Here is a 27,190-nt window from a genome sequence, read left to right on the forward strand (position 1 = left end):
CTGGGGAATGCACATCCCAGCCTTGGGAGAGCATCCCTGGGGAATGCACATCCCAGCCTTGGGAGAGCATCCCTGGGGAATGCACATCCCAGCCTCGGGAGAGCATCCCTGGGGAATGCACATCCCAGCCTTGGGAGAGCATCCCTGGGGAATGCACATCCCAGCCTCGGGGGGAGCTTCCCTGGGCTCTGGGGGGAGCATCCCTGGGCTCTGGGGGGAGCATCCCTGGGGAATGCATCCTTTAGCCGTAGGAAGAGCATCCTTGGCCCCTTCCAAAGCGTCCCTCGGGATCCACGTCCCTCCCCCTCGGAGAAGGCATCCCTTGGGGAGGGCACCCTGGCCAGGGTGCTGCCTGCATCCAGCTGGGGCTCAGGAGAAGGTGACCACCTCACCCTGGGGGTAACTGGAAGCGAGGGTGTCCTGGCAGGAATCTGCAATTAAAGACAGACATTAAACACACCATTAGTTTTTGCTTCCATGAGCTACGTGGGGAGAAATAGGGGAGGGACACGGAGCTTCCAGGGGACCCCCACTTAGCAGGATGCAGAAAACAGAGTAACCACAAAGTGAAGTGGCCTTTTCCAGAGGGATAAATGCTGCTGTGGCATCTGTGAGTCAGGGGAAAATGGTTTAAAAAAGCCTCAGAATGGTGGCAGAGATGGAGACCTGGGAAATGATTCTCCAAGAGAAACCACATGCGGCATCAGGGTGATTTTGAGGGTATAAATGAAAAGCAGGGGGAAAACATCACCCTCACCACATCCCTCTCATCCCTCTCATCCCTCTCCTCCCAAAAAGCTGCTCTTGCCCAAAACTTCCCAAGCCAACCCCAAGCCAGATGTCCCAAAGCCAAGGCTGGTGCATTAATCCCTCAGCATTTTTTCTTCTCCCTCTCTCCCTCTCATTTGCTATCATTGAATTAATTATCATTGATTGGAGCTCTGAGTCACCCCAGCGCCTCTCCCCATGTGCCAGGGCCCAGGTTCCAGGCAGGGAGAGTGCCTGATCCACCCAATAAACCAAAAATTGTGCTTTGAACCTCACCCCAGCTCCTGCTCATGAGTTTGACCCAGCTGCCTCCCCTGCAGACCCAAGAGAGCTCCAAAAACCCCTCCTTTCACACAAAATAAAGGTCTCTCTCTCCATGGAGCAATGAGCAATGCCCAGGCATGGAGGCTTTTCAAACCTCACATCCCAAAACCCCCCTGGGGATTAGAGGAGCTCTCCTCCCTCAGCTGGCAGGAGAGCTCCCCACCTCTGAAGACAAAAAGCTTTGAGCACCCAACAACATCCCCCTGCAGCAATTTGGGGACCAGCAGTGCCCAGGCACGCAGCAGCTGCTGAAAAATATCCCAGCTCTTGCTTCAGTCACTCCTGCAAGCAGCTAAAAGCTCTTGGCAGGGCTCATGTCCTGCTAGAAACATTCCCCATCAGGTCGATTGATTTACCAAGGGCACGACTTGGCTTTTAACTCCCATCTCCTCCTCCCCGTTCAAAGCCATTTCATGTGTTAGCTCGAGACCTGCTGCCCACAGCCTCCAGGGACCTGCCTTGGAAAGCAGCTTCCCAGCCTGGGACAAAAATTAGCACGACTAGAAATAAATAACAACAGCCCAGATTTTTATATTTTTTTGTCCCCCAGACAAAGGCACCATGAGAAAACAGCCCTCCTGTCTTGGTGTATCAGCTCTCGCCCTCACGGCCCCTCAGTGACCTCCAGCCCCTCCCTCCAGCCTAATTTGGGGTGCAGATCTGCCACCAGCCTCTGTAGGGCACTGCCCTGGGCAAAGCAGGAGCCTTGGCACAGCCCCAAATACCCAAATACCCAAATACCCCCGAGGTTTGCTGGTCTGAGCCATCAGCCCCAGATTTCCCCTCATGGGGGGTTCACATCCCCGACACCCAGCACAAGCTCTGGGTCAGCCCTGCACTGACCCTGCTCTGCCCGAGGGGGAGGGTTTGGGGTGCTGGGGGGTGAGCATTGCTCAGCACTGCACCCAGACCCCCCCAGGGCAGGGGGGGACTCTGCCCTGCTCAGGGGAGACCCCACGGGCAGAGCTGCCCCCAGCATCAGGAGCACCTGGAGCCCCTGGGCTCTGGAGAGCTGGGGGGTTCACCTGGGGAAGAGAAGGCTCTGGGGAGATCCTGAGGCTCCAGGAGAGCTGCAGAGGGACTTTGGAGAAGGAAGAATGGCTTCCCACTGCCAGAGGGCAGGGATGGATGGGATATTGGGAAGGAATTCCTCCCTGTGAGGGTGCCCAGAGCAGCTGGGGCTGTCCCTGGATCCCTGGGAGTGTCCAAGGCCAGGCTGGATGGACTTGGAGCAGCCTGGGATGGTGGAAGTGTCCCTGCCATGGCAGGGGGTGAAGTGGGATGGAATTTAAGGTGCCAATTCCCCGACTCTGTGATTACTTTTCCACAGGCAGCAGGACACATCCCCTGCCCTCGCCTGTCCCACACAGGAGGAAGCGTGACCCTCCTCCCAGAAGTTCACAGAATCCTTCCTGAGCCTCCATCCACCTTTTCCCTGGGTAAAACATAAGGCTCAGTTGCCCGGGTGGAGGTAAGGAAGTAACAGACTGGGAGCTGGGAGGCTCCTATTTATAAGCTCAACTGCATCCTATTTTGCATCTGCCTCTGCTCTCCCTGTTCCTCGTCAGCACGGGCAAGCCATGGGGTTGCTATTTATTTTCTGTTTTTCTTTATTGTCATCAAATAAGCAGCGAGGATTTTTCCTGGCAGTGCTGGGGAAGCCAGGAACAGGCTCCTTCTGGGTAGAGCAATTACTCTCTTGACATCTTCACCTCCCGCCCGGCTGCCTGACAGGCCTTTCTATTTTCTCAGCTCTCTCCGGCATCTCCCGAGAAACAGAGCAGTTGTTGCAACAATAAAAATTAATACTTCGCAAGCAACCCGGGATCGTGGTGCAGCCTCCACCCAGAGCCCGACTCTGAGTCTTCCAGGAGGAAAAGAGAAGGAAGGAGTTGATTCTGGAGCGGGGAACTGCTCCCAAATCCCCCTGATCCAAATGCTGCTCTGCTTTGGCTCCTTCATGGGGGTGGTTGGTCACAAGGGATTGATCCTTGTCTAAGAGTTCTGATCCTTGTCCAGGGTTCTCATCCTTGTCCCAGAATTCTGATCCATGTCCCAGAGTTCTGATCCATGTCCCAGAGTTCTGATCCATGTCCCAGAGTTCTGATCCATGTCCCAGAGTTCTGATCCTTGTCCCAGAATTCTGATCCATGTCCCAGAGTTCTGATCCATGTCCCAGAGTTCTGATCCTTGTCCCAAAGTTCTGATCCTTGTCCAGGGTTCTGATCCTTGTCCCAGGGTTCTGATCCATGTCCCAGAGTTCTGATCCATGTCCCAGAGTTCTGATCCATGTCCCAGAGTTCTGATCCTTGTCCAGGGTTCTCATCCTTGTCCCAGAATTCTGATCCATGTCCCAGAGTTCTGATCCTTGTCCAGGGTTCTGATCCATGTCCCAGAGTTCTGATCCATGTCCCAAAGTTCTGATCCATGTCCCAAAGTTCTGATCCTTGTCCCAAAGTTCTGATCCTTGTCCCAAAGTTCTGATCCATGTCCCAGAGTTCTGATCCATGTCCCAAAGTTCTGATCCATGTCCCAAAGTCCTGATCCTTGTCCCAAAGTTCTGATCCTTGTCCCAGAATTCTGATCCATGTCCCAGAGTTCTGATCCTTGTCCCAAAGTTCTGATCCATGTCCCAAAGTTCTGATCCTTGGCCCAAAGTTCTGATCCTTGTCCCAGGGTTCTGATCCATGTCCCAAAGTTCTGATCCATGTACTGGAGTTCTGATCCATGTCCCAGAGTTCTGATCCTTGTCCCAAAGTTCTGATCCATGTCCCAAAGTTCTGATCCTTGTCCCAGGGTTCTGATCCATGTCCCAAAGTTCTGATCCATGTACTGGAGTTCTGATCCTTGGCCCAAAGTTCTGATCCATGTCCCAGAGTTCTGATCCTTGTCCCAGGGTTCTGATCCATGTCCCAAAGTTCTGATCCATGTACTGGAGTTCTGATCCTTGTCCCAGGGTTCTGATCCATGTCCCAGAGTTCTGATCCTTGTCCCAGAGTTCTGATCCATGTCCCAGGGTTCTGATCCTTGTCCCAGAGTTCTGATCCTTGTCCCAGGGTTCTGATCCATGTCCCAGAGTTCTGATCCATGTCCCAGAGTTCTGATCCTTGTCCCAAAGTTCTGATCCTTGTCCCAGGGTTCTGATCCATGTCCCAGAGTTCTGATCAGGTCCCAGAGCGGGCAGACACCGGCAGAGGAATGTGAGGAATGCAGCCCAGCGTCACCCAGCACCTCTGGAGTGCTCCAGGCTGGACAGAGCTTGGAGCAGCCTGGCCCAGCAGGAGCTGTCCCTGCCCACGGCTCTTCCATCCCAAACCATTCCACGGCTCCGTGGGCTCTGGTCCCGTTCCCACTGTCCCACGGTGGGGAGAGGAACACGGGGCACTAAAGGCTCTGTGTGGTCCCTCCCTGCCGGGCATCCCGCTGTCCACAGGTGAGGGACACATTCCCACAACACTCCCAGTGCTCCTCCCTGTATCCCAGCTCATCCCATCATCCCACCCAGCACTCCCATCCCATCCCATCCCATCCCCAGGGAACGTCTCCTTCCCGTGCTGCCGTGCCCCTGCACACCCCCTGATGTTTGGGGTTTTTTTAATGCCATTTTAGGGCTTGGCCAGGAGCAGTTGGGCTCCTGTGGATTTATCCAGTTTCTCAGGAATAAATCCAACAGCTTGGCTTTCTCTCGGTGCCTTTTGCCTGGGCTGGAACGTGAGCTCCTACCAGATCCCTAAACACAGATAAGCCCTGCGAGGATATTCAGGGGAAGTATCGTATTCCTGCTCTATTCTTGTCCTATTCTCCAGGCAGCCAATTTTGGCCACTGTTTGAGATAAAAACCTGGGCTCCAGAGATATTTACAGGTCTGCTGTGATCCACTACAGCTCCTCTTCTAATCTTACCTGGGGATTAACCCGTGCTAACTCGCCCCCAAAACCAACCCAGACCTCGCCTAAAAATAACAACAAGCTGTTTTCTCCTCCTGCATCCCCCAAATCCTGTTCAGAAGAAGGCGGGGAGGAAGAGGGAGAAGATGCGATGGGTTTTTCAGCAGTTTGGTGCCTCCCACTGAAATCCCTCCATCTCCCTTTCGGGGCTCGGTTGTTTTAGAGGAGCTTTTTGCACATTAGTCATCCCTTCTCCCGGGTTGCATAACGCCCCAGCTAAAAATTGCATCCTGCCGGCTCCGTGTCAGCTCATGCCCAGCCCTCCTTGCTCGGGTGGGGATGAGATTTTGGGGGGTCCACTGAAGGTTTTCCACCCTGAGAAACCATTCTGGTGTTGGGATGAGCTGCTCTGGGAGCCTGAGGGGGCAAAGGCAAGGATGGGATCTCCTGGGATCTGAGGCTGCTCTGGGTTTAACCCTCGACCTCCAAGAGACTCAGACCCCAAAGTTTGAGCATCTTGATGTGATTCTTCTGCAAGAGACAGGGTTTCACAGCCGGCTCATCCCCAAAGTCAGCGCGTGACCTTGGATAAATCACTTGTGATCCAAAGAACACTGGAGTCATGGAGGGTCACCTTCCCTCTGGCAGGGATATTCCAGCTCCTCCCGCTTCCAGAGGGAAGGGTGAGCCAGGGGAGCACCTGCATGGTGCTGCTGCACCCACCCCTTTGCCCAGTTCATGAATTTTGGGTGATTCATGGGCCTGCCCTGTTCCCCTGTGCGAATACAGAGCTACAGAAATCCAAGGAATGCGGCCGTGCCCAGCACACAAAGCCAGTGCTGCTGGGGAGGGGTGGCTCAGCACCACAGCCCACCTGGCACATCCTGAGCAGGGGATTGGGCAGCTCGTCCCGATTCCTCCCAAAATCCACAGGAATTCTGCCTCCAGCAGCAGGTGTCTGCAGAGCTCAGCTCCTCTCGTCCATCCCCACAATCCAGGGGAAAGGAAGGAAGGAGGGAAGGAAGGAAGGAAGGAAGGAAGGAGGGAAGGAAGGAGGGAAGGAAGGAGGGAGGGAAGGAGGGAGGGAAGGAGGGAGGGAAGGAGGGAGGGAAGGAGGGAGGGAAGGAGGGAGGGAAGGAGGGAGGGAAGGAGGGAGGGAAGGAGGGAGGGAAGGAGGGAGGGAAGGAGGGAGGGAAGGAGGGAGGGAAGGAGGGAGGGAAGGAGGGAAGGAAGGAAGGAAGGAAGGAAGGAAGGAAGGAAGGAAGGAAGGAAGGAAGGAAGGAAGGAAGGAAGGAAGGAAGGAAGGAAGGAAGGAAGGAAGGAAGGAAGGAAGGAAGGAAGGAAGGAAGGAAGGAAGGAAGGAAGGAAGGAAGGAAGGAAGGAAGGAAGGAAGGAAGGAAGGAAGGAAGGAAGGAAGGAAGGAAGGAAGGAAGGAAGGAAGGAAGGAAGGAAGGAAGGAAGGAAGGAAGGAAGGAAGGAAGGAAGGAAGGAAGGAAGGAAGGAAGGAAGGAAGGAAGAAGGAAGGAAGGAAGGAAGGAAGGAAGGAAGGAAGGAAGGAAGGAAGGAAGGAAGGAAGGAAGGAAGGAAGGAAGGAAGGAAGGAAGGAAGGAAGGAAGGAAGGAAGGAAGGAAGGAAGGAAGGAAGGAAGGAAGGAAGGAAGGAAGGAAGGAAGGAAGGAAGGAAGGAAGGAAGGAAGGAAGGAAGGAAGGAAGGAAGGAAGAAGGAAGGAAGGAAGGAAGGAAGGAAGGAAGGAAGGAAGGAAGGAAGGAAGGAAGGAAGGAAGGAAGGAAGGAAGGAAGGAAGGAAGGAAGGAAGGAAGGAAGGAAGGAAGGAAGGAAGGAAGGAAGGAAGGAAGGAAGGAAGGAAGGAAGGAAGGAAGGAAGGAAGGAAGGAAGGAAGGAAGGAAGGAAGGAAGGAAGGAAGGAAGGAAGGAAGGAAAATGATTTGGACATGTGCTGACTGCTCCTCCTGGCAGCTCCTTCTCCACACCAAGGGAAACTGAGGCAAGGGGAACCAGCAGGAGGGTCCTGGTTGTGGGATCTGCCAAAATCCATCCCAGCTTCTGGCAGGTGCAGGGACTGTGGAATCACAGAATCCCTCAAAGTTGGAAAAGTCCTCCAAGATGATCAAGTCCAGCCTGTGACCAGCCTTGCCCCACAGGCATCCTCCTCCTCACTGAGCACCAAGCCCAGTTTGCCCAGGATGGAGGGGAAGGGTCTGACCCCAGCACAGCTCTTGTGGCTCTTTGTTTTTTAAACACACCCAAATCTAAGCTCTCCTCCCCGGAGGCTCCAGCCCTGACTTGCTCAGAGTGAGGAAAGAGGCCAAGAGAGCACCAAGGAGGACTCAGGACCAGGGCTGGGCCCCCCCAAACCAGCCCCTTGCAGCCACCCAAACACCTCCAGGGAGGCTGAGCTGGGCAGAACCGAAATGAGCCACAGGTCAGGGGCTGAAGGGTTTGTTCTAGTACGGGAAGACACCTGGGATCATCCAAAATCACCCCAAAACCGATACACGTGAGCCAAAGCCAGCAGTGCAAGAGGGAGTTTGACTCTCCAGCCTCATCCTCCCGGGGGTGGGGAGAGTCTGCTTCAAACCCAGCTCCCCATGGGAATGTTCTGCCCCACCCTCACATCCATCCCAAACAAAGATTCATCCCCCATTTATTTAGGCATCGTTCTGCCTCAAATCTCTCTCTGGCCCAATATTCAACACCAGCAGCTTTCCCTTTATTCCTCTTCCCACCACTTCCCAGCTCTTCATGGGAGCATCCATAGCTTTTGTCCCAGCCTCTGTGTGCTTCCTGCACCCTCTCCCAGATCTCAGGGCTGGTTTCCAAGGCCTTCAGGCCCATCCCTGAGGCTGGAAGGAGAAGCAGACACAATCTGGGAAAGAACAAGTAGGATTTAGGCGGAAAAAGGCACAAAACAAGAGGGGAACCACTGCTGGGCAGGGAATAGAGGTTTATTCATCTGTTGCCTCCAGAAACTTGAGACTGGTTTTAAAACAAACCAAACAAAATAAAAGCTAAAAATATATGAATTCAGCCATTTCCAGCACAATGAGATATAATTTTATGAGTCAACTTGTCCTCCTCGTGTTTCCACCAGCCTTTAGCCCAAAGCGAACAGCCCACGGGAGGGAGGGCTCGACACCAGAGGGAATTGCAGGGTTTATTTGGGATGAATAAGGTCTCAAGGAGGGGAAAAGTCCCCCAACACCTACTCCAGGGACTGTCCGTACACGTGGACACGAGACAAGCTCAGTGGAGGCGTTACAGGTCCTGCGGCCGGGGCAGGGGGAGCTGGAGAGGGTCAGAACCAGCTCCTGGGGATGGAGAAATCCCAGCTGGGGCTGCTCTGGGCTCTGCGGTGGGGCCGGGGGGACACCGGGGGCACAGCGAGGTCCTGTTAGAGGATGGAGGGGACGGGGGAGCAGGGGCGCTGCAGGGAGCAGGGGGAGCTGCAGCGGGACGCCAGCGGAGCCAGGCCCACCGCGGATCCTGCCACACCATCTATGCTGCTCAGGCTCCGGGATTTTCCATAGCCTCGGTGAAGAAAACAGACAGGTTAGAGCCCAGCAGCCTCCTGCCCGAGGCTCGGGAAGCTGAGAGCGCCAGGCTGAGCCCCACACCCCGAGCAACCCCCTAGAAAAAATCAGGAAGGGATTTTTGAGGACAACCAGGCTCCCGTGGATCCTCCAGACCTTCCCACTCCCTTCATCGAGCAGCGCCGGCCAAATCCAGGACTCGAGAGTCATCAATGAGGAGACCAAATTGCTCTTGTAGGGTGTTGGGTTTTGTTTCCCAAATTGCTCTGAATGAGGAATGAGTCTGGGGATTTTGTGGGCTGAAGCAGACGGGGAAAAGCAGCAGAACTCAAACAAATATGGGATTTGGAAGGAGTGATTCCCCCAGCTCTGGTTTTTACACCCCTGTAGCAGCAAGCTGCTGCTGACACCTTCCTGCGTGGAAAGGAGCAGGTAGATGTGCTCATTATTTCCATAAGAAGTTGCATTAAAGAGCAGATATTTCTATTTCTTTAAGCACGGGGACCCTTCACACTCCCCCAAAGAGCCAGGAATTTCTCCAGCTTTTACTGAAAAAGCAACAGCCAGAAGAAATCTCCTCACAGGTCAAAAACCACTTTTCTTGCTGGAAAGACACAAAGTCTTTGCACTGAAAACTGCATTTGGAGCTGCACAGAGCACCACTGCTAAGGATGAGGCTGTTCCCTGGGTCTGGTGCCAAAAGATGGAAAATTGATGATGCTCCCATGCTCAGCCCAATGTCCCCACGCCTGGATCTCCCTGAGAGCACCCGGGCGAGCAAACCCAGCCAAGGCTGGGCCTTCCCAAGGCACCAGTGAGTTCCAGGGAAAGCAAAGCCAGGGAAGCAGCGTGTGGGGGGGTGGGGAGCAGAGGGAGGCAGCTCCTGACAGCAGAAAAACAAGGTGATGGATGGCCCCTTCGGCAGTGCCAGGCTTGGAACCCCTCCCCGTGTCCCGCCCCAGGAGCTCGTGGCACAACTTTGGGTTCTGCTTTGGTGGTGGCTGGGGCTTGGATCAGGGGTGTCACAGCAGACCAGTCACAGCATCACCCTCCCACACCCCCTCCGGGGGATGCCGAGACAGGAGAATGCTCCAGGGCACCACCTCATCAAATCTGGGGCTTGACCCCTTCTGACATTTCTTTCCCAGCCCCAGCAGCCAGCAGGGATCCTTCAACCCCTCCCCACCCCTCAGCCCCCCAGGAGACACAGCTCCCCCGGCTGCCGAGCGGGGACAGCTCCAGGGGACAGAGGGACACCTGCCCAAAGCTGCTGCTGACTCCAGCAAAGCTCTCCCCATCCCCACAGTGGAACAGAACAGAAGCAGGCCTGAGGAGAAGAGCAATTTCCTTATTTACTTCTTGGCACGGATCCACACAGCGAGCGAGGAGGGAAGCGAGCACAGCCCTGAGCTGGGGGGAGCTGGGAGCTTCCCACCCACAGCAGCTGATGCAAAGACCCCTCTGCTCCCCACAACACTCCCAAAAAACCACACTGGGCTCGTCCCTCCTTGCCTTGCTCTTTTCCCCGGGCGTGCTGAGGCTCTTTGAGGAGCTCAGGCATTTCCTGCTGCCCCGAGCCGTGTGGGAAGCAGCCGTGCTGAGATCCCAGCGGTCCCTGAAAGCTTGGGGCAAGCCTGGGTGCAGCACCCAAACAGCAGCAGGAGGTGTTATGGGGTCAGGGTTTGCAGTGCAGGGAGCTGCTGCTGGGGTTTGTGGGGGTGATCTTTGCCTCTCATCCCAAACTGAACAGGAAAGGGTGCAAACAGGCGCAGGAACAGGGTCAAAACCACGCTGCTCACTCTGATCTCAAGCATCACATTTTGGGACAGGACTTCATAAGGATGTTTGATTTCCTCGGGGGCCCTCTGCTAACCTGCCCCGAGCCCAACGCTTCGTTCTCTCCATCAGTTTATCCCAAGCCACGCTTGCAGGAGCACCTGGAAGGAGCTCAGGACTCGGTCCCTCAAGGCTTTCCCACCACACCCAGGGCCGGGTGTCACCAGAGTGAAGCCACAAGGCACACGGGGGTTGTGCTCTGCTAATTGCCACAGCTGATGAACAGAGCCGCTGTCCCAGGAACTCGCCCCGGGGCTACCCGGGGTCACCGGGACTGCTTTAGGATCAGCTGCCCATAAAACAGCCCTGGTGGCCCCGGGGCTCCTCCCGGACCGTGGCTCTGCTCGAACAGGCACGGGCTGGGAGCTGGTGGCAGCTGGGGTGGGGTAAAACAGGGAGGAGGCAGCGCAGCCCAGGAATGTCCCGCTGTTGGGGACAGGGTGCAGCTCCTGTGGGGTCGTGTCCCCGTGTGAATGTGGGCTGGTCCTCGGTTTCCCCCAGCCAGGCAACTCCGGGGGATGCTCCCGTGAGCATTCCCAGCTTGATCCCAGCCTGCATGCTCAGGCCATGGGAGAGTCATGGCCCTGCCCTGACTGCAAGAAACAGAGGGAAAATCAGCAGCACGGTGCCCTACAGAGCCAGAAATTGCTGTTAATGTGCTGATAAAGGAGGTGGAGATTTTGAAGAGCACAGAGATGTGGCACATGGGGACGTGGGTCAGTGGCTGAGTGCTGGGGGCAGGTTGGGCTCGTAGAGCTCTTTTCCAACCCAAGTGATCCCGTGGTTCCATCCTAACCAATCTCACTGGCTGGACTCATCCTGCCTCCCTATCCCTCCCTCCGAGCAGGGGACAGGGCCAGGACAGCCCCATGCCAAGGTGTCTGCACCCAGCAGGACACATTTTTGGGAACTGCTGAGCAGGACCCCAGTGCTGAGGGGAGATAAAGGATCTGGAGCCATCCCTGGCAGCCAGGGAGCAAAGTAATACCACTGGAAACAGCCAGAGGAACCAGAAACACATTCCAGAGAGGAACCCACAGCAATCCAGCTCAATCTGCTGCAGGCTCAGGTCCAGGGGCAGGAGCAGCTCTTCTCTCTGAGCTGCCCCAACAAGACCAAGAGCTGGAGTCGGGGTTAAGCCACAATGGATGCCGAGATCGGCAGCTCATTCCCAAACCAGCTCCCTCTCCTGATTTCCACAGCTTGTACAGACACCAGTACCTGTCCCAGGATCTGACAGATGGCCATCACTGAGTCGGGCTCAGAACCAAGCTCATCGCAATTTGCAGAGCTGCCAACATCCCAGTACCAGAACAAACAGCCTCAGCAGGAGATAAATCAAGACCAAGGGAAGAGGCACCACTGCGGCTCCCAGCGGCTTTCAGCTGGAGGCTGCTTGGCCCCCTGGTCACCTCTGGTCACCTCTGGTCATCTCTGGTCACCTCTGGTCATCTCTGGTCACCCCTGACCCCTGAGCATTTCACTAGGCCAGCCCTGACCTCCCAGGACAGCCTCCCACCCGTCTGTCCCGCAGCCCAAGCAGGACACGGGTGCTGAGGTTCCCTGTTCCCAAAAGGTCTCAGGCACAACTGGAGCCCCTCTGGACACCAGCTCCAGCTTTCTCCAGGCACAACATCATTCCAGCAACATGGGGACGAGTGACCCGTGCACACCTTCTGTTTTAAAGTGTAAAAGGCTCTCTGAAATTTGCAGGGAGGACACCAGAACACCCCAAGAGCCACCACCACAGTGCCCTTTCAAAGAGCTGCTGCTGCCACCACACGAGGACAGAAATCTCCTGGTCTCCTGCGATGCGGTGATGGGATTTGGGAGTGAGTGAAATCAGCTTTGGATCCTCAGCTCTTAGAGCTGCTCCACTTCTCCTGGCTTCAGTGGGACCAGATTCAAATGCTTCAGCTGAAGCCTGACTCCAGCATTTTCTAAGGGGGAAGATCAGCACTGGCTTTCATCCCTCTCCTCCATCCCTTCCAGTTCAGCATTCCAGTCTGAAATGGGACTAAACCTCTCTCCCTTCTCCACATGAACAGGCAGGAAGAGACCAACTTCACAGGAAAAGGCACTCACAGGGAAAAAAACATCAGGCTTTTCAAGCAGATATTTGATGGTACCCCGAGGATGAGCGAAGCTTTTCCTCTCTGTCCTCTTTCTGAGGCTGAGCAGCAATGCCAAAGGGAATCTTTGATTTCCCAGGAGGAAACAACCAATTTGCTTGTACTACTGATCAATGTGATTATCCCAAACACCTCCCTGCTTCCCACCCCGAGCAGTTCCAAAAGGAACAAACCCTTGAGGCTCTCCAAAGCACCAACAGCTCTTGGGGAGCGGCTCAGAGATCAGCACATCATCCCTTCTCCTGCTGGTCCCAGCTCCCAGGCACCGTTCCCTGCCAGCGACAGGCACCACTTGGTACCAGGGAGGTAGAAGTAGGTCAGCCCTGCAGCTGCAGCATCCCACGCCAGCCTGGACACACAAAACACTGCACAACTGGAAAACTGAGCTGTGCCCTAAGAGCTATCCCAGCAACTGAGGGCGCAGCTTGATTTTGGGGTGCTGGTTTTACCCTCTCTGGGGCTGGAGTGCTGGGAGATGGGTAGAAGAGCAAAGAAGCCTGAGACCAGGTTGGAGAAGATTTTGTTTTGTCATGGGAAGAAGAGTTTTGTGTTTTCCTGACTCATCTCCCCCTCAGTTTCCCATGGAAAACCTCAACACTTAGCACAGCTCCTGTTCCAAACCCAGAGGAGCCTTTCTGGCAGCCCGGAGCTGCTGGCAAGGCAGCGCTTGACACATCTCCCCACGCTCGAACCCACTGAAAGCCACCGGAGGGGAGAGGAAGGGAAAAGCCTCTGGATTCTTTTTTCCCTACTGAAAACCTTTTGGTCACCTTCAGTCACAACCTCAGCACGTCCCCAGGAGAGATGTCCCACTCACAGCATCCAGAGACGAGTGGACCCAGGGAGAGGAGCTGGGTTGGAGCGCTCTGTCCCCAGGGAGGGCAGTGCAGCCAGCACGGGGTCACAGACCCCAGATGGGGACAACAGGGGAGGAGAAAACAAAACGTGGAGCCAGCACGGAGAGATGTGTTGGACGGAGGTGAAGCAGATGGAGAGGCAGGAAGACGCGGATTTGGGGAGCAGAGAACAGCCAGGCAGGCGGATGGAGATGAACCAGTCTTGGATCGGCTCAACAGAACTCAGCCTCCACCTCTCCCTCCCCACCCGGCTCCTGCTCACACCTCCAGCCGTACCTTTCTGGATGCCTCCGTCCGCCGCACAGGAGAAGTCCCCCGTGGCCAGCAGGAAGCACGTGGAGGATTTCTTGTTCTTGTCCCGGGTGCTGGAGCGCCGCATTGGCCGCTTCTCCTCGTCCGTCGGGGACAGCGGCTGCTCCTCGTCCGACAGCACCACGTTGGCCTCACCGTTCTGCTTGGAGTCTGCAAGGAGACGGCAGAGACCCATCAGCAGCTGACAAACCCATGGGAGAAAGCGCTCAGGGCTGGTCAGGCCGGGCAAGGAAGCAGAAGAGCAGGTTGCAGTTGGCCCAGAGCAACACCCACCAATTCAGGTGCTGATCCCAGCCTGGACACGCTCATTTAGAGCAGCCAGGGGAGCTGGACAAAGACAGATGTAATTCCAAGCAGCTCTAGTCCTGCTGAGGGTTATAAAACCTGCATGAAGCCAAAGCTGGGGATGAAACACCCCAGGTTTTTGGGATCCACCCACCTAATTGGAGGGAATTAGCTCTCCAGAATTCACACTGCTGAGGAACGGGCTGCTCGGGGTAGTGGGAAGTGCTAATTTATGTCCCCTGGCTCCCTGGTTCGTTGGCTGGGAGGATGCTCTGCCACGTGAGGGCCTGGCCTGGGCTCCTGGCTCCAACTGTTCCCTGCTGCCAGGGCTCCTGGGGCAGATGGGATCCTCAGGCGTGTGGGAAAAGGAGATTTATAAAGGAAAAGAGCAGTTTGGGGCAGCTGGAGCTCCCTGTTTCCCCACCAGGGGAAGGCCCATCACTGTTAAACACATGTGGCCAGATGTGCAGCTGCCCAGGGCTGACCCCAGTGTTGGTACAGGACACAGCCCCACCATGGGAACTCCTGTTCCAGACACCCCAGAGGTGCCACTGGCAGCAAACCAAGACAAAAAGGGGCAGAGCAGCCAGCATGGCCAGCACCGGCAGTGGGGCAGGGCTCGCACAGACCCCCAGAGTTAGCCCAAGGGATGGTCCCCACAGCTGCCCACAGCTGGGCTGTGCCTTCTCCTGGTCCAAAGGGAAGACTGGCCAACCCTCAAACTTCAGCTCAGTGTGTGAGAGGAAAAAAAGAAACATCCAGGGGCTGGTTTTGTTCAGGATTTGGTGCAGCAGGGCAGGGATTCAGTCTAGCAGCAGATGAATGAGGAGGTGGGGTCAAGCCCCAAGGAATGTCCATGGGTTTATCAATTTGGTGAAAGTTACCCTGATTTATGGTGGGAGGAAGCAAAGGAAAAATCTGTCCCAAAGGCATGACCAGGCTAACATGGGAGTAGGGCAAGCAGCCTTAGCTCTGTCACTGTGAGGGAAAGGCGGGCTAGGCGGGGACACCTTGAAACCCACCGTGGTGGCTTGATCTGTGCCATTAGGAGGGGAGGATACGGCCCTTGGGGAAGCAGGATGTGACCTTTGGGGAAGCAGAATATGGCCTTTGGGGAAGCAGGATGTGACCTTTGGGGAAGCAGGATGTGACCTGGAAGCAGGATGTGACCTTTGGGGAAGCAGAATATGGCCTTTGGGGAAGCAGGATGTGACCTTTGGGGAAGCAGGATATGGCCTTTGGGGAAGCAGGATATGGCCTGGAAGCAGGATGTGACCTTTGGGGAAGCAGGATATGACCTTTGGGGAAGCAGGATGTGACCTTTGGGGAAGCAGGATATGGCCTGGAAGCAGGATGTGACCTTTGGGGAAGCAGGATGTGACCTTTGGGGAAGCAGGATGTGGCCTGGAAGCAGGATGTGACCTTTGGGAAAGCAGGATATGGCCTTTGGGGAAGCAGGATATGACCTGGAAGCAGGATGTGACCTTTGGGGAAGCAGGATGTGACCTTTGGGGAAGCAGGATATGGCCTTTCCCCCCTGCCTGGATGGGGGATTTGACCTGCAGCACCCTGGTCCACCAGCATAGCCCCCAACCCTCACACCTGAGGGGCCCAGCCCTTTCTGCCCCAGCCCAGAGCTGGGGCCACGTCCTGCCCGCACAGGGGAGCAAAGGCGTCGCCTTGAGGGCTCCTGGAGGTCTCCCCCTCCCTCGGCCCCACCTTTGGGGTCTCACCTGACCGTTTCCGCTCAGTCGCCCCCTCCTCTACTGCCAATGGGCAAGTGTCGCTCTGGGTGCTGTTCCGGGGGGAGTTCTCCTCGGATTTGCCGTAGGTGGGGGAGTCCAGCGGGGCCGGACGGGGTATATGCTTTTTCTTCTTCTTTGGCAGCTTCTGCTTGGCCATGGCCAATGAATAGTACATCCCAAAGTTATTGACGATGACGGGCACGGGCATGGCGATGGTCAGCACCCCGGCCAGGGCGCACAGGGCCCCCACCACCATCCCCGACCAGGTCTTGGGGTACATGTCACCATAGCCCAGGGTCGTCATCGTGACCACGGCCCACCAGAACCCGATGGGGATGTTCTTAAAGTGAGTGTGGTCGCTCCCGGTGGGGTCGGACGTCTCGGCTCCGATCCGCTCGGCGTAGTAGATCATGGTGGCGAAAATCAACACCCCCAAGGCGAGGAAGATGATGAGGAGCAGGAATTCGTTGGTGCTGGCCCGGAGCGTGTGGCCCAGCACCCGGAGACCCACAAAGTGCCGCGTCAACTTGAAGATCCGGAGGATGCGGACGAAGCGCACCACCCGTAGGAAGCCCAGCACGTCCCGGGCAGCTTTGGAGGACAGGCCACTGAGACCCACCTCCAGGTAGAAGGGCAAGATGGCCACGAAGTCAATGATGTTGAGCAGGTTTTTAATGAAGAGAAGCTTATCTGGGCAGCAGATGATGCGAACCAGGAACTCGAGGGTAAACCACAGCACGCACACCCCTTCGATGTAGGTGAGGATGGGCTCCGTCTCCACTTTGTGCGTCAGCAGCACCGTCGTGGTGTTGCCGACCACCAGGGTCTCCGTCACGTTGACGTCGATGTTGAAGGCCTCATGCGTCTCCAGGCAGAAGGTTGTGATGGAGACCAGGATGAAGAAAAGTGAGGCAAAAGCAACCACCTGTAAAAGTCAAAATTACACGGGCTGTGAGCTGATGTGGGACAACCTCTTCTGTTTGGAGGTCAAAACTCTCCAGGTGCTGTCACCCACTGCCCCAGGACCAAGGGTGAAGAATGAGGATGGATCTCTGGACCTCTCCCATGAGCTGACAGCAAACCTCAGTGCTTGGGGCCATCAGTCCAGGACCTTTCTCCAAGTGCTATGATCTGTACAGGAGAAGGAGTGCTGGAGATGTGCCAGGAATGGCAGTGGTGGGGATGAGGGAGAACTGGGACAGGCTGGGACTGGAGCGATCCTCCAGTGGGAGCAGACATGGAAAGTGAATTTTGACAGAACAAATTCAAAGAGCTTTCCCCTGCATCCATCACTAACCCCTCCAGAAGCCAGGTTCACACTTCACAAACGTGAGCTTTGGGGTCTGGATGTGTCAGAGATGTCCTTTGCCTTCTCCCTGGGGGTCTGTGGTGGGTGATGTGCCCACAGAAGGTCCAGGACTGGGAGGGCAGCACGAGGAGAGGAGCAGGCAGAGCTCAGCCTCCTGCTGATGCCTGGACCTGGTGACACCCAGATGTTCCCGTTTCTCCATTGCTCTGCCCAAGCAGGGAGACCATTGTCCCCTCCATGTCTCCTCCTCTCGGATGTGAGCAAGGAGGGGCCGGCAGCACGCATTGGAAGTCACAGGCTGTGTCACAAAGTACCACCTTGTTGTGCTCCCATCAGTCCTGGGATGGGATCACATCAGGATCCCAATCCATCGTGATTCTGCTCCCTCCCTCATGGCAATCCCATGACCTGGAGCATCTGTTTCCAAGAGCCATCCCCCTATCCCCCCCCGCCCCCCCCCACCAAAAAAAGGCTTCAGAGCACAAGAACTCTTGTTCTACCTTCCTCCAGCACAAAAGCACGGTGGTTTTGGCTCCCAGGGAGCAGGTCCTGCTGCAGCCCCTTCGCTGCACCTGCAGCGAGCAGGACGTGACCTCTCGCTGTCAAACCCACCCGAGCGGCTGCGCTGGCAGAGCCGCACCGTGAGGCTGCTCCAGGCGACAGCCCGGATCCTCGGCTGGAGTGAATCAGCAGCAGAGACAGCCTGAGTCACGCTGGAGAAACACCCGGCCCCGGACAGTGGCAGGGCCGGCAGCCCCGAGCCTGCCAGAGCATCCTTGAGGGGTGTCCCCAAGGGCAGACCCGCGTGGGTCCACCACAGAGAGCAGCAGCCCCGCTAGAGTTTGGTGTGAAGTTTAAATCAGGCATTAAATGATGGAGAAAGCTCTGGAAGATGATCCTCCTGCCCCAGTGGGAGACACCTGCGTGGGGATGGAGCGAGATGCTCCTCACCCCTCAGTCAGATCCCTTTGGACCCTGCATGGGGATTCAGCTCTGAAGGCTGATCAGCCGTGTGCAGTTTGGGAAACAAATCCAACAAAACTGGGATCTTAAAGCAAGGCCAGCTTAACCAGACAAGTGTCTCTACACAGTGGTGGCACAGCCAAAATAATCCGCTTTGCAGCTGAGGGCTGAGTCACGTTCCTGAGCTTCCCCGTATGGGGAATCTTGGGAAAACCTGAGGAGTAAAAATTTAGACTTAAAGCAAAGTAGAAAGAAAAAAATCACCCAGGAAGGTAGTGAGACCATGCAAACACTTGAGTAATGGAGCAGCCCTGCTGCTGGGTGTGAGGTGAGACCTGATTTAGCCCAGGGAGCAAAATCAGCCTTTAAAAATAGAAGAGCTGGATTCACAGCCGATGCAAACCATAGTGTCCCCCCCAGAGTGCTGCTCCAGTTCCATGTCTGACCCAAGATGTCTCACCTCAGCTTCAGTCTCTGCTCCAAACTCAACTTCTTTTCCAAAAATGTCTTTAAAACAAAATCTATGTATAAACCCAGTACTTCCAGTACACACCAGAACTCCCTCCAGAACATGCTGATGTTCTACACAGTCTTGACCTGCACTCAACAGCTTGAGATAGGTGTTCCCAAAAAATCCATGAGCCTACAGAGCCTGGAAGTCCCCATGAAAGTGAGGTCAGGACTCCCCAAGTTGGGCTGCAAAGGGAAAAAATAATGAGGAGCTGCATGGAAGAAGAGTTTGGATGTAGAGGCAAAATCCCAGCCAGGGCAGGTTCCCATGGGGAAGAAGAGTGTTAAGCTCCAGATGGGACAGCAGCTGCACCAGGGACCAAATATTCCCTGGGTGGATTAGACTGAGGAGCCAGGGACCCATGGCCATGGATGGCGCATGGAAAAGAGGCTAAAACATGGCAGAGATTTCTAACCACGCACTCACAGTCGCCAGCTCAGGAGGAGAAACGCTGGAGGGAGGGAAAGATGGAAATAACAAGGAGCCAACTGAGTCAGGGCCCCAGGGGCTGCTCCATGGAGAGGAGCGAGGACCAGAGAAATTCAGCCCTTGAGACTCTTAGTCACAGCTGCCACACAGAGAGGGAGAGGGTTTACATGGACAGCCTGGGACTGCTGCTTCCCAAGGTTTGGCAGTGTGCTGTTCAGCGCTCCAGCACATTCCCTGCAGCCAGCAGCACCCCTTTGGCTCTGGAGAGAAAGGAGGACACCCCAAAATGGGGCATTAAAGAAATCCCAACCACCACAAACCTCACCCACCACAAAAGCAGCACCAGGAATGTTGTACCCACAGGGATGCTCAGGAATCCTGCAGTACTGGATGGTGACTCCAGCCAGGAACTGGGTGCACTCGCTTGGGCTGGTTGCCTTGCTCTGTGCCTCAGTTTCCCCTCTTGCCAGAGCAGTTCTCCTAAGCTATGGCAAAATGATACTGGTATCTTTTCCCGTTGCCTCTGGAAGTTGATGGTTCCCATGGCACTGCTGAGCTGAACATTCATCTCGAGCAGTGAGAAGGAAGCAGGGAGATCCCAGTACAAACTGGTCCCACTCCAGTTGGGCCTCAATCACAACCATCACTGCTCCCTCCAATACATTCCTCCTGCTAAAGCCTTTCCAGGAGCAGCTCAGCACACAGGAAAAGCAGAACCAAATGACACCAGGGGGAAAAAACCTAGTTGAATTATTCTGCTTGGGTTTATTTTTAATTTTGTTTAATTTTTTATTTGGAGCTTTACACCACTCAGAGCATCTCTCCAAGGTGAAGAGCCCTCAGAGATGGGCAAAGGAGGGGGTACCCTTTTAAAACGGGTTCAGCTCTTGCTGCCCGAGCATTCTCTGCCTGTGTGTGTTGCTCTAACATTTGCTGCAAAAACACCTCCTTGCCAAACTGACCCCTGCCCCGCGCGCTGCTCGTGGGTGTGAAATGCCTGCAGAATTTCTTACCATTGATGGGGTTTTTTTACACCTCTAAATACATCCAGAATTCATCTCCATCCCAACTGCCTGCCTGTGTGTGTGTGCAGATTTATAAGCTGGGCGTGCCAGGGGCTGGGTGGGTACGAGTGGGTGTCGGGGGGTCGGTGGGCAGCGATTTGGGGATGATCCACGAGGAGCTGGGAGAGGAGACGGAGCGCAGGGAGCGCCGGCTGGGAGCCCGCGGACGCGCCTGGTTTGGGGGGACACATCCCGGGTGTGTTGGTGCCTGCGGGCAGGGAGCGGCTGCGTGCCCAGGGAGGGTGGAGAGGTCTCTGGTGCGTGTGCTCAGGTGTGCTCAGGTGTGCTCAGGTGTGCTCAGGTGTGCTCAGGTGTGCACACACTCGGTACCGGGGCCATGCATGGTGAGGGGGCTGCCGGGCAGTGCTGGGTGTCATGGGCTCTGTGTGCTGTGGTGGGGACAGCGAGCAGGGGGGGCACGGGCACGGGGTGTCCCCTGGGGCTGTGGTTCCTGCCCAGGAGGAGCATGTGCTGCTTGGGGACAACCAGCAGGATCCTGTTTGCTGCAGGAGCTGACCCCCAGCCCTGAGCTCCACGCCACACCTGGGCTGTTAAATGTGGGATTTGGCATCGTGCAGCCCAACCCAAACATCCTATCCTAGAGCATCCCGAAACTCTGCCAGGAGTCAGCCCTGCCAAGGACAATCCCTCATCTCCGTGTGCCCAGGAGGTGCCCAGGGAGCACTCGAGGGCACAAAGGGAACAGGGATTGTGCTTGGCCCCGGTTTCAGCCCAGCTCTCCCCGATGTGAAGTGTTGGGAGGGCACTGGGAGACAAGGGAAGAGGTGTCCTGTAGGATGGGAGATGGCTCTTGTGCCCCACAGTAGGAGGGGACAGTTATGGGGTGGCCTCCTGTAACCCACCAGGAAAGTCGGTCTTGCCCTCGAGGAGGGGCAGGTGAAGACACAACCCCAGCACGGCCCCACGCCGCGTCCCCACCGGCGCGTTTCGGGAGCTTACCCTTGCCGCCTTGGACGAGTAGGGATCCTCAAAGAGCGCCCACATCTTGGGCTGCCAGTTCCGGCAGCAGCCACCCCCTCCGGCAGCCCCTGCCGCCCCTGGGGGCCTGTCATCCATGCCCAGGCGCTGAAGGGCCATCTCCCTACCCCCTTCCTCTTCGGGCTCCTCTCCACCAGCCCCTCCACCAGGCTCGGGGCTCTCAAAGATGTCCAGGGCCTCTTCGGCGTCGCGGTGCTGGCGGTAGGTCATCCAGCAGCAGGGCTCCACATCGGTCTCGTCGATGCCCCAGTAGGTCAGCTCCTCCTCGAAGAGGGGCCCGCAGATGTCCGCGGGGCAGTGCAGCTTCCCCGTGCGGTAGTAGTTGAGCACGTAGGAGAAGATCCCGGGGTGACGGTCGAAGAAGAACTCGTTGCTTTTACCGTCAAAGTCAAAGTTGCTCTGGGCGTCGGGGTCAGCCAGCCAGGCCAGGCGGGTGCCCGGCAAAGTCCGAAGGGTGCTCTTGTAGGTCTCATGCCGGGTGCCCCCTACATTGATGGTGATCTTGTCCGACTCTTCCCCTTTGCCCATCTCTTCCTTCAGGCATGTTTTGGAGGGTGGTTTGTTCCCAGACTTGCGTCCACGGTAGGAGGAGACACACACCGAGCTGATCATAGATTTCGGTGGATGGGAGATGCCCACAGCGTGCACCCTTCCTCCGGGCGAGGAGCTGGGGTTCAGCGAAGGCGGGAGGGGAGGACAGAGCTGGGACTGGGGAGGGGAAAAGGGGGGGCTCAAGCTCGGCTCTGGCCTCGGGGGGAGCAAGCTGGAGCCGCGCCGGACACCGCGGGCTGCTGGGGGACAGCAGGGGAGGCTGCAACCTCCACCCCCTCCAAAGCCACCCCCCCAAATAAAACCGCCCTAAACCGGGAGCCAGCCCAGCCCTGCCGGGCAGCAACAAGTGCGGGATGGAGGGGGCCAGGGGCGGGCGGGGGGTGCGGCAGCCGGGGGGGGGATGCGGGCCCGGCCGGGAGGACGCTGGGGAAGGGATGGGGGGATGCTGAGGCCGGCCGGGCGGTGCGTCCCCCCCCTCCCGGTACCTGCAGCGCCAGGCGCGGGGGGGCCCCGCCGCCCGCCCCTCCCGCTCCGGCGGCTCCGCGCTCCCTCCGCCCCCCCCGGGCCGGGCTCGGGGAGGAGGCGGCGGCCGGGGGGCTCTTCCCCGCTTCCAGCGGAGAGAAGGGGGGATGGATGAGCCCTCTCCGCCTCCCCTCCCGCTCCCCCTCCCCGGGGGTCCCCGTTCACGCGTGGCCAGGCCGGGGGGGCCTGTTGCGCCCCGGCGGTGCCTTCCTACGGCGGCGGGAGCGGCTGCGGGGCTCGGCGGGGCTTTTATAGGGCTGGGAGCGAGCGGTGGGGTTACGGGAACCGGCGCCGCCCCGCCGGGGGGCCGGGGACCCCCAGCGCCCAGCCCCGCAGCCCGCCCGGTGCCCCCCCGGCGCTGCCCTCCCTCTCATCCCCGCATCCATCCCTCCCTCCATCCTCCATCCATCCTTTCATCCCCTCCACCCCCAGCCCAACCCTCCGCCTACCCCCGGGTCCCCCGCACCCCCCGGCACCGGCTCACCTCCCCGCGGGGCCCGACGTGGCGGTGAGGGTCTCGGGGGGTCGGTGTCAGCGAGGAGTGAACCCCGGACACCCCAGCTCCTCTTCGCGCCGGAGGGGAAATGCAGCCCAGAGCTGCCTGCGGATCTGGAGCCAGCTCTTGGCAGAGGCTCCCGCAGATCCCATCCCTCCCTGGCTCGCAATCCCTCGCTCACCGAGAGGTCAGGAGAGACCGACCCCGGGGCCGGTGGGGAGCTGGGAGGCTGCACTCAGACCTGAGCCCCCTTCCCTCCCACCACCCTCCCCGAGCATCTCTCCGCCCTGTTTCTGCTCCTGCGTGTGAGATGCCCCTTTCCCGCAGCGGCTGCCGGGGCTCGGGGTACCAACCACCCCAGCCCCGGGGCCCTTCCCCCAGGCCCCCTCCCCGGGGGGCTCCGACCCCCCCGGGATGCTGGTGATGCTCAGCCCCAGCTCCTGGGGCTGGCGGGGAGCTGAAGAGCTGCGGTGCCCCGGGGCCGGGGCTGTCACCCAGGTGAAGACCCGAGGGACTCATCCTGCCAGCGCTGTTTACTTCTGCACCGGCACTGCTGCTGCGGCTGCACAGAGGGCTGGGGGATGTTTTGGGGTCAATGGAGGGGTCCAGGCCCAGCACAGGCCTGGTTTTGGGGTGAGGCTCTCATCCAGGAGGGTCAGCACCTGGATAAAGGAGTTCTTGGTGCAGGGCGAGGGGACGTGGAGTGGGGGATGCTGCTTCAGCACCCCTGTCTGCACCTCCCTGGGCTGTGCTGTGCATTGTCACCCCTCCAGGGCCCCTCCTCACCCCCTGCCCAGGTTTGTCCCCTCGGTGATGTGTCCCCAAAATCCGGGGGGCATGGAGGGGGCGGCTGGGGAAAGCGCTCCACCCAAAAAAATCCACGAGGCACGAGAGCCACGCTCGAATCTTACCACCGAGAAAGCCCTGCTCCAAGTGTGACTGCAACTCCACAGCTTCCAGGGCCGGATCCTGAGCGGGTGGAGGCTGGCGGAGCTCCACACCCAGAGCACCCGGAGCTGCACCAGCGGGAGAGCCTGGAGCCCGAGGGAAAACCGTGCTGGAAAAATCGAGCCTTGCATCACCGGCCAGGCATCGCAGCTCAGCTCCTCATCGTCGTAATGCGAGTTTGGCCAGGAGGAAGGAATGCTGCGACCTGATGCTAATATTTTATCTGTCGACTTTCATCCCGCCAGGAAGAGCTTCGTGCACCCAAGCGCGGCCGTTCCTGGGGTGGGAGGAGGTGGCCAAGCAGACAAATGAGTTGTTTCTGGGGAAGGAAGAGATCTTTTAACCAGCAACACCCGCCCAAAGCTGTCTGCTCTCTAAATATGCCTTCTGATTTTTAATGTCCATGGGAAAAAAAAAAAAAAAAAGAAAAAAAAAAAGAGAGAGAGAGAGAAGGAGAGAAAATGGAAAGAGCTGGATGAATAAGGGCCTCTTCAGAGCAAGGAGTTCTGCAGGGATGTCCTGCAAGGCTCAAGGCATCTCAGATAACATCCAGACAGAGGATGGAATAAAGAGCAGGACCTGGAAGATCTCAAGGAGGATCAGCTGTACCCTGGAAAGCCGTGGGTGGGTTCTGAGGACATGGTAAGGGGCCTCTTCCCCTGAGCCAGCACAGTGCCCTGAGCCTGGCCCATGGTCCAGCACATCAGGCACATCCCCAGAGGTGGGGAGAGACCAGCAGGAGACAGCTCAGGATGCTCAGGGGGCTGAGGGGCCTCACACAGAGGCTGGGGCCACCCTGGGATCCCTCGAGGTCTCTGACCACAGGAGGACGGAGGAGGAGGGTGGATTGCAGCAGTTTAGGGAGAGACAATCCTGTTTTGGTGTAGAAACAGCCAAACCAACCTCTCCAGGTCCTTCCAGCCCAGAGTGCTGTTAATGAAAGGTGTGTTGTCCTCAGGAACCCTGGATGCCCCAAACAAGGTCTCTGCCCTCCCGTTTCTGGCGGGACACATTCACCTCTGGTCTGTGTGTGGTGGCACCCAGGGCACTCCCCTCCCCAGGGCGGGATCCCCAAGAAACCTTTCCAGGCTCTCTGTTGGAGGTGCTTCTTCCCCAAAACAGCTGTCACAAGCCGTGGACAAGCTCCGTCTCCGCTCTCTGCCAGGCGAGTGTTTGAGCTACAAGTGCTCATTTTAGCAGCGCAGGTTCCATTAAACACCGGCAGAGTTTGCGGCCCCATCCCTCCCCGAGCTCCGCCCGGCAGGGGATGATGGAGCTCGGCCGTGCCGATGGTTCCCGGGCGGGGAGCGCTCCCCGAGCTCCGGTGTGGCCGTGCCCTGGCACACAGTGCCACCTCGTGTCTCCCGGAGCCCCGGCAGCCAAAGCACGGCCTGTGCCGGGCTCCGGCCAGGATCTGCCTCCATCCGCGCCAGCGCTGACGCAATTTCGCTCCATAAAAGCGGCTTGGGAACGGGAGGGGGCTGGGCTGGGGACAGCGGTGGGGATTGTCTGGCTTTGGAATGAGCGGGAGCGGTTCGAGAGGTGGTGCTGTGCCTCGGTTTCCCTGACTTTAAGCACCAGGATGTCCTTTTCCTTTCCGAGGTGCTCAGGGAATCGCAGCAGATGTTGCTGTAGCGGCTCCACCTCGTGTCCGAACCCAAAGCCTGGTCAAGAGTTGTTTTGAGATGGGACACCCAAAACCCACCCCCACATCCAACAGCATCATCCTTCACCTCCCACCAGGCTCCAAAACCTCTCTCACTGTCACAGGAAGTTCAATATTTATGGAGTTTTTAAAATAGAATGTATTTGGCTTAAGTTCCACATTTGGGCCCATTTCTGCGTCGTTTTTGCAGCCCCCAAGGGCCAGAATTGCCTTTTTCTGTTTGTTTCTCTCACCTCTTTTCAGGAAGCCCGTGGCACTGGGATTTTCCGGCCCCTGCAGACCCTCTCTCAGCCCCTGGGAGCACAGGATGGGCTGGTTTTGGCTGGTTCAGCACAAATCGAGCACTTGGCATTGCCCTGAGCTGGGATCTCCATCCTTCCTCCCACAGAGCTGGGCTGTGTTGGGGACAGGACCGCCCTACGTGTCCCATTGTCCTGGTCACCGCTCCTGGGGGATGTTTTCCCCCAGAGCTGGGTCCTGGGTGTCCTCTGGGACACGGATAACCCTGGGCCCCCTCCTGTCCCCTCCCTGGGCACTGCTGCTCCCCCAGCCGTGTCAGACACTTGTCCCAGTCCTGCACCAGCATCTCCAGTGCCCAAAAGGCCTTCCCTGCCTCCCCACAGCTGCCCCTGCATGGGGACAGGTTCAGCTCATGGCCATGGCAGCGGCCCCAGGCCATCCCCAGGGCTGGGGTCTCATCTGGATCCATCTCTCCCGATTTCTTCCCTCCTCCCTCCTGAAACAGCCCTGGAGAAGCCAAAGAAGCTACCAGAGATGGGAGGGAAGAGGCAGCCCCGCTGCCCAGATAACCTAAGCTAATTCCCAGCATCTGGGACTGCTGGAAACCCTTTTCTTTCTCCAGGAAGGGTCTCCAGGCTCCCAGCACTCAGGAAAAGCCACCAGCAGTGTTAGCAGGGCGCTGTGCAGAGGAGCAGATGCTGCACCAGTCCCTGTGCCCTGGCGAGCCAAGTGTACTGGTTAAACTGGGCCAGGGTGGAAAACAACCCCCACACGCTCCTCAAGCACCTACAGCTCCCTCTGAGCAAGGCCCTTGCAGAGGCTGATGCTGGTGGAGGAAGGCATGAGGGGAGACAGAAGGACAGGGAAGGACAGACCTCAGCACCCGCGGGCATTTTGCTTTCTGTCTCTGCCACCCTAAACCGCAGAGAGACCCCAAAGCCCACCCAAGAAAGGAAACAGAGGCACAGAGGAGACTCGGTGAGGAGAGATTTGGTAAGAAGAGACTTTTAATCAGACTCCGATACAGCTCGTACAGGGTTTCTCTCGGTGGCCGAGGAGCCCGGCCCGCCCGGCGCACGGGGAGCTGCTGCGGCTACGAGGGGACACGGACGCGTCACTACGAGCTCTGTGCTTTACCTGTACAGGAGGGTTTCGCCAGTGTTGTGCTTGTCCCAGGGGAAGCAGCCGCATCCTGCGCGCTCCCGTGGCTGTGCCATGTCCCTCCCGGCCACCAAGGCCACCCGGCCCCGCTCCTGCCAGCGAGACCCGCGCTCGGGAAGGGTTGGGGCCAGTAGAAGGCAGTGGGAGTTGCTTCTGGGGGGTGCTGGGGCTTAATGTGACCTGTCAGGGTCTGGGCAGGAGCTGAGAGGTGAGGAAGGGGCTGTTTGGGAGGGAATGAAGGGAAGGAGCCGTGGGACACCCTGGGGACCCAGCTCCAGCCATCCCCTCTGCCTCGCACCGGGGTCAAGGTCCCTGCAGCAGAGGCTGATGTGGGACAGAGCTCACAACTGCAGCCCTACAGGCTGGACCTGCAGCTCCAGCACCGCAGGGTGTTCCTCTCCAGAAACCTCCTTTTTTCCCTGTTCAGACCCACTGAACACCCTCCCCCTAGAGAGGGAACAGGGTTTGGACCCCTCCTGACCTCCCCAGCGCCTCCTGTCCCCCAGCCGGGGACACCACACTGCTCTGAGCAGCAGGGTCAGCGCTGGGAACCCCTCAGGGAGCTGATGTGGGGGGACAGGGATATCGGCAGTGGTTCCCCCCTCTTTGTCCCACTGCCTGAAGGAAAACCGAAA

At 57.7% G+C, this 27,190-nt stretch overlaps 1 protein-coding gene across 3 annotated transcripts; it reads right to left on the reverse strand.

Moving 5' to 3' along the window:
• Positions 1-8,389: 8,389 nt before the first annotated feature.
• KCNC4 (potassium voltage-gated channel subfamily C member 4) lies at positions 8,390-21,582 on the reverse strand. Of its 3 annotated transcripts, none has more exons than XM_058855790.1 (4): positions 20,932-21,582; positions 15,684-16,620; positions 13,630-13,815; positions 8,390-8,526 (listed from the first exon to the last, which is right to left on the reverse strand). In XM_058855790.1, exons 1-4 carry the CDS (start codon positions 21,580-21,582, stop codon positions 8,390-8,392), a joined length of 1,911 nt encoding a protein of 636 aa, XP_058711773.1. The 3 variants fall into 3 exon arrangements, with proteins under 3 accessions (XP_058711773.1, XP_058711774.1, XP_058711775.1); XM_058855791.1 differs by having other exon boundaries at positions 13,630-13,744; positions 15,670-16,620; XM_058855792.1 differs by lacking the exon at positions 13,630-13,815.
• Positions 21,583-27,190: the final 5,608 nt, after the last annotated feature.

The sequence above is a fragment of the Poecile atricapillus genome, chromosome 23 (genome assembly GCF_030490865.1).
Source record: "Poecile atricapillus isolate bPoeAtr1 chromosome 23, bPoeAtr1.hap1, whole genome shotgun sequence".
Taxonomy (NCBI): Eukaryota; Metazoa; Chordata; class Aves; order Passeriformes; family Paridae; genus Poecile; species Poecile atricapillus.

Excerpts from the sequence above, each read along its gene's own strand:
- KCNC4 (XM_058855790.1), bottom strand. The coding sequence starts at position 21,582 with ATGATCAGCTCGGTGTGTGTCTCCTCCTACCGTGGACGCAAGTCTGGG. Across the intron at positions 16,621-20,931 it reads ACTCGTCCAAGGCGGCAAGG|GTGGTTGCTTTTGCCTCACT; the intron begins GTAAGCTCCCGA and ends TGACTTTTACAG. Across the intron at positions 13,816-15,683 it reads GACTGAGCGGAAACGGTCAG|ACTCCAAGCAGAACGGTGAG; the intron begins GTGAGACCCCAA and ends GTCTCCTTGCAG.